A 7,143-nucleotide genomic window follows, 5' to 3' on the forward strand; every position below is an offset into this window, starting at 1 on the left:
TTTTATTTAATGTTTATTTTTAAAAAAATATTATTATCTTACACAATAAAATGGAAATTGTTAAAACTATGGAAAGTTATGGATACTTTTTTCACGACTTCAGATAATAGTACATCACACACGACTTATGATTTACCAATTGTTCATGAGTTTTGCATATAGGAACCAACGTGTAATCGTTTTTTTTTTTCACCAAGTCTACATACAAGGTCTCCTACACGTGTCCATTCATATTATATACACTGTTTTGTGATTCCAGAAAGGGAAACAGTAGGCCAAAATTTTGTGACCCATGAAGTATAAATTAAAAGCTATCGCTTCTAAGGTCAAGGTAAAAAGAAATAAACGAATAAAGAAAAAAGAATTAAAATAGTAAAATGTGTAGTCAGATCATCACCAAGTAATTACTATATTATATAAAGACTGCAAAAGTGGCACGTAACTATGAGGATTCTTTTTCTTTCATTCTAGTATTGACATGTACATTACAACAAGTTTAAAGATTCAGCATGGAACAGAGCTAAGTCTCTAGGCTCTAGTCCTGTTAAGATACTGCGGAAATGACTGAATTATTTCTGAAGGTCCAAAAAGAAATATACATACACTCAGTAACATCTCCAAGCAGAAGAGGTGCACATAAATCTCTTCTTCCAAGCTAGATACAGAGCACCATCTCTTTGCTCAAGCCTAAAATTTTCATTGAATTCATTCAACATATTTCTAACTGCAGCAGTCACTGAGGAACTCAAAGGGCATGGTAAAAAACCAGCCATTGAAAATCTTGACCTCCACTTTCCCAAGAGTTCATGCCTTTCCACCCTCTCTGGTCCCTCACAAGCTATCATGTTAACAATGTCACGAGCCACACAATGTTGTTCTGCACTAATCCTTTGTTTATCATCTCTTGGGAGGGCCACATCTATTGACTCAAACATAGCAGTGTAATAGTTCAAGGTCTCAACAAACCTTTGGAAAAATGGAGAAGTGTTGGTGTTGGATTCTTGCTCAACAAGGGTCACGACTTTGGGCGACAAGCTCTTCACCAATCTCAATAGCCTGTCTCTATGGTTCTCTGTGCTCACACTCTCATCTGGCATGTGATGCAAAACAAAAGGGAAATTTACAGCAAGAGCTTCACCGGGTTGAACCATTAGGTTTTCTAGTTCAACCTCAGAGCCAGACATGGCAACACTGTGAAACTCAAATGGCACTTTACAGGACTTGGCATAATCTGAGAGGCGCTTTCCTACTATGTGAAGTCCTCCACCCCTGGCATGATATGATTGTGAATCATCAACACCAGTTATTCGAATGAATGGAGGCCCACCAGGACGACTTGCTAGAGCCTGGATAAGTAACAACCATTGTGTTCCCTGTGCAATTTGGAAGTCAATTATGTTAATTCTTGATTCATTTTGCATTGCTTCTCCAATGATAACATTTGCAGATATGTAAGCAAACTTCCAATATGGGCAAATTTGATACAGGATGTGCATGTAACTCATTAGATCTTTGCTTGCTGGTTGTTCACATCTCAAGGCTTTGTAGATTAGACTCCCTGATGATTCTAACCTTGCTCTTAGACCCTCCAACATGTAAGCACCTAACCTTTGAATTGGATCACCCCCAACGGATACCATCTTTGCCAATACATTATTCATCAAGCCTACAGCAGTTTCAATATCATCATCAGACACAGCTTGTGCACATCGAATGAGGACTTCGTTCAAGTCTAACTTTGGAATCATTTCTGCAATATGATCCCAATTGTATTTAGCTGATGGAGATGCTCCTTTAAGACCACCTTCAAAGCGGCAGTGACAACTGTCAACAATATCTGATTCAGGCCCCAACAATGAAATCTCTAGTTCTCTAAGTTTGTGCTTCAATTCATAGCTATCATCCGCACTGGAGTGTACACTTGTTGGTGATCCATAGGTGTTGTCAGATGAATGATGTTGATCTGAATGGTAAGACTGAGAAGCTTGTGGAGAAAAAGTACTCCTATTGGATGATACGCTTGCACAAGAAGGAGAATCACAACCTATGAAACCTGTGTTTGGTGGAGATGATTCCAGGGTAAAGTATTGCTCCTTGCATGCTTCAAAAGAAATATTGGTTCCCTGACTGCCACTCTCATGGATATCATGGCATGAATTGCTTTGTAATATTTGGTAATGAGTGTAGGGATCAATGCCTTGCACTGGCTGGTGGTATAAATGGATACCAGCTGAAGTTGGGTGTTTCTGAGACGTTTGCATCTAAAAGAAATGTATATACTCAGTTGAGAGAAAGTGATCAGAATAATGAGCAGTCAAACTTTGTAATTGTAAAAAAGCTTCCCAACTGTTGGAGGTCACCCTTTTATTAAATGCATAAAGCTCAATTGTACCGTTCTGTTGGACGGTCGGTCTCCATTTGGGTAAGAAGCTAGATTCTTTAAATATGAGCAAAGAGCCACAACCTGCATAATAAGATAATAAATTGTTAATGGAGCTTCAATATTGATTAAATAAGTGATTAAATAAAGTAAGAATAAATGTTAAGCAAGATCTGATAAAACGGAGATGTGCTTAAGAAAAGAAAATTCAAACTTGCAATCATGATGCAATCTATACAAAAATTTCAGGTCAGTGAGGAGGTTGCACGTGGCCAAAAAAATTGAAATCATGCGGGAATCCATCAGGCCAACCCTTAAGGCAGAATTAGCACTGTAAAATGAAAGGAGTAAGGACTTCATTACTGTGGCAGAAAATAGTTTCAAATGCTCTGGTCTTTTCATGCTCAAATAACAAGACAAGGATATGTTACGTTTCCTATGAACCAGGTTATACAATACACCACAAGGGAGTAATATAGTATGCCTGGTGATGATGATCTGAAAGTGTAGCACAATTTCTAGAGGTGCAAAAGAAAAATAAAAAGACTCATGTTTGTTTACATTTTTAAAAAGAGTTTTCTTTTTATAAAATGCAAACAAACATGCTCAATTCATTTTGGTTCTGTTTTAGAAGTTTTCTACCACAAAGCATATGAAGAATCCTATTCAGTTGCTGCAGGAATCACGGGATAAAAAACTCAGTGTGAATCACATTTAGAAAAGGGAAAAAGAAAGGGAAAGAGAAGGGCAAACAGATGCGCACTCCAATCAATTTGGATTTCTTTCACGGAACACTGAGGTTGTTCTGTCAGAACTCTAACATCAATTAAGTAAGCTACACCTTTTAAAAAACCATCCACAAGTAAAACTTGTAATAGTTTATGCAATCAGAGATCAGAAAAGAGCCAATAGCCACAAAACAAAGATCATAAAGTACGGAGCAAAAACAAGTCTTTATTCCTTATTTCTAGGAAATAACTTTGGAGCAAGTTGGCTAGCACGTAATTCACTTTACAGCAACAACAAAAGCTAGCACGTAATTTCAAAGGCTCATACTATACACATACAGAGCAGAAGGACTAGAAAAATTGAGTCATTAGCTCATCAAGTAAAAATAACTAATAAAAAGAAACAAAGGAAATGTGCGACTAGCATAATTGTTGGTAGAGATAAAAACCAAAACCACACATATAAACCTCCAAAAAAATGTAAATTCTTCAACTTTTATGATAGGAGAATTTTAAGCAACTGTCAAAAACTCAAACTAAAGAGAAAGAAACTATTTTTATTTCATTTTTTCTATTAGTTTTTTTTTTAATTGTTAATATCAGACCATCAACAGGGTGGGAAAGAAAACAACAGTAAAAGACCAAAACAGTCAAACACACAACAATGTTCTGAAAACAAGTTGTTAGAGAAAAGGCAGCCCAAACACGGTCCAAGTGCAACCTAAAAGTCCCATGTCAAAGAAACGGAACCAAAAGGCTTGAGAAACGGGTAACATATCTTCAGACAAAAAATCAGACCCAAAAATTCTGAAATTTGACAACAGAAATAAAAGTTATAGCAAATTCTAACTCGAGCCAGGTTAATAATTCCAGTCAAGCATGGACCTCCAACAAAACCATGAGACAAGTCCAACAGAAATAGAAAGAAAAACCACGTGCCACTAGTTGCTCACACCACAACACAAACCCAATATCCCATGAACCTGAAACCTTAGAAAAACAAAGTGAAAGGACATAACATACCTTTTAATGAGACTGAAGCTCAGATTCAGAGGCAGCTCTTGGGTCAGTTATGTGTTATGTGGCAGAGATTCCTGGGAAGGAAGAGAGTAGTTTTGAAGAGAGAGAGAGAGGTGTTAGCCGTTTCCAGAGTCCAAAACGATGTATTGGTTAGCAATCAGTGAGCGTTGTTGTGATTTTAATATTACATCATATCATATCACATCATATATCATATATTTATAAACAAATAATATAAAAGTAAGATTAGAATTGCCCTATAAATGAATGATAATTACATTGTGAACCTTATGTGGGACCCGCATGTCACAGTTCCACTCGGTTTCGGGGTCAGCAACAGCCGTCAGAAAAACGATCTATGTAACGAAAATACGATTACCGAATTCATTAGAAGCTTCTTCTCCGAATCCGAGTAATCTTACAACCACATCCTAAACAACACAAAAAATGTGAATCGCACTAACTACCCAAAAACAATTAAACACATGCTCATATATTTGCTCACTTTTTTACCAACCCTTCTTTTAATTTTTAAACCATTATTATTTTTACTTAACAACTCATTAATATAAATTTATTTCATTTTTAAATTGCAAGAGATCAAAATTATTTTTTTAAAATTAAGTTTTCTATGCAAAACGCACATTAAGAATCAACTAAAGTTTAAGTTTTCATTTTAACATATTGGTTATCCAAATATAATTTAATTTAAATGGACTTCAAAATTACCTTAAATAAGATTCCTTTAAGAAATTTTATTTTTCACCCAATTAAATTTTATACGTTGTGCAAAAAGTATAAACAGTTCAAAACAGACATTATGTAAAAAAAAAAAAACATTTTTTAATTGTTTATTTATGAATGAAAATATTAAAAGTTACAAAAATACCATAAGCTTTAGCGAGAAAATTTTACCCTTTTTGTTCAAAGAACGGTACTGTTATCTATATAATTTATCCATTTAATAATATCTAAAAATAAATTATTAAATGTTAATGTTGCATTTTAATAACAGTTATCTAGCGTCCAGCAGATATATAATTATATAAATATTAAGTTTGATGTTGATCATTCATCAATAGAAAATGAAAGCTTTGATGATGAAGCCTCATTGATTTGTGTTTCTATTTTCAAATAAAAAAATATTTTAGTTATAAGCGTGCTTAAAATTTTTTAAATATTTATATAAATTATTAAAAAAATGTCAAAACTAAAAAAATAGCTCTAATGTTTATATCATAAACTAAAAAGTAAGCTACAAATTAAGTTCCAAGAAACCTTACACCATTATTTTTTGTAAAACTTATTCGAATGCATTTTAACAGAACCTCAAAACTTTCTCAAAGAGAAAAGCAAAGAAAAAGAACGATAAAACATCATTTAAGCAAATTTAACTATTTTATATTTTCTTTTACTCAGAATTAAGCAAATAAATATCATATTTTTACTTTTAAAAAAATTTCTCCTTCCTCGAAATACAAAATTCTTTAGATTTTATTAATTGTTTTTTCCTCTTCTCCCTTAAAGATAATTAAGCATTTTAAAATTGTGTAAATATGGTTCATCCATTGATTGCATTCTTCTTAAAATTCTCAAACTATTATTCTGTCCAAATATTTGATGGAATTATTTTTAAATATTTAAAATTAAAATATTTAGTAGATCATTTTTACTAAATTTAAAGTTTTTTAAAATTTTGACTATAATTTAATGCGTGAACAATAAAATTGCATTTTTGCAATTATAATAAAATACATGAAAAATACTAACAACTTCCTCCCTAACACTGTATTTATTGCTGAATAAAATTTATTGAAAATTTAAAAGATTGAAAATGAAAAACATAAAGCAAACACCACTCAAAGATTTTTACAATTTTTCTTAACAAATTAATGTTTTTTATTAATATAAGTATTAAAAATGAAAAATAAACATCACGTTTTAATTTTGATTTCTAGTTAATTTCTTTACTCTTGAAACCAAATTTTTAAAGTAAGACATGTGTGTCAACGGCTTAGCTAGAATATTATTATTAACAAGAGACAAATTAATTAGTTTGTAGTTATTTTAAATATATAAAAATGATAATGACACGGGAAAGTGGCTTCATACTGTGGATGCTATGGTACGAAAGACAGAGCAAGAAAGAGAGTGAGGTTGAGGAAACCCCTTCGCCCTTTCCTTCAATCGCTTACTCGGTAGCGTCAATGTCACGTGCTTTTCAAGTTTCGTATTATTCATTACATAATTCATTTTTTTTAAAGTGGCTAACAGTAACAGCTAACCTCTCTCTGCGACCAATAAAGCCATACCCACTACGTATTGCCATGTTCCACGTTAATTTCAAGATGGTTTTTTCACTGTTAAAATTTACTAAATTAATGTAACATTTAATTATTGGAATTTTTTAATATCAGTTTTTAGACATGTATTAATGTATTTTCAACTCTAAAATTAAGCTTAATATTTTTCTTTAAAAATTATAAAATAATATAAATGTATTTTATGAGTTGAGTTTTTTTAATGTATTAAATAACACGTAATAAAAATTATATTATCAATACTTTTTAATATATTACATTTTAATATATTAATATATTACATATTAATAATTTTTATAAAAAATATTGTATATAAATTTTTATTTATTAATTTTTAAAAAACGTTTTGTCCTTAAATTATTTGTGATGAGTTTCATAGTAGTGCTGATAGTTATTGACTGTCACAAATATTTCTGTAAAATTAAAATATCACATTTATTTACCCACAAGAAATAAAGGTACAGTTATTTTTATTCATTATAATGATAAAATTTAAAATGTATACTAATTTAATAAATTTAAAAAGAATAAAAATGTCTTTGAAGACTCATCAACTTACTATTATGCATAATAAAGGCTGTCGGAAAAAAAAAGGGTTTTGGAAATAATAAAAGTAAAGAAATATAACTAAGAACTATATAAATATAAATATTTTAGATAAACCATATAACTACTTCAAACCTAATTATACAGT

At 31.6% G+C, this 7,143-nt stretch overlaps 1 protein-coding gene across 1 annotated transcript; it reads right to left on the minus strand.

Moving 5' to 3' along the window:
- Positions 1-380: 380 nt before the first annotated feature.
- Positions 381-4,321, minus strand: LOC113868175 (scarecrow-like protein 13). Its single transcript, XM_027503774.1, has 2 exons — positions 4,132-4,321; positions 381-2,464 (listed from the first exon to the last, which is right to left on the minus strand). Exon 2 carries the CDS (start codon positions 2,259-2,261, stop codon positions 606-608), a length of 1,656 nt encoding a protein of 551 aa, XP_027359575.1. The 5' UTR covers positions 2,262-2,464; positions 4,132-4,321; the 3' UTR covers positions 381-605.
- Positions 4,322-7,143: the final 2,822 nt, after the last annotated feature.

Source organism: Abrus precatorius, unplaced genomic scaffold (genome assembly GCF_003935025.1).
Source record: "Abrus precatorius isolate BTA unplaced genomic scaffold, Abrus_2018 Scaffold10, whole genome shotgun sequence".
NCBI lineage: Eukaryota > Viridiplantae > Streptophyta > Magnoliopsida > Fabales > Fabaceae > Abrus > Abrus precatorius.

Bases quoted from the DNA above. Each gene is read 5' to 3' on its own strand.
- LOC113868175 (XM_027503774.1), bottom strand. From the start codon at position 2,261: ATGCAAACGTCTCAGAAACACCCAACTTCAGCTGGTATCCATTTATAC.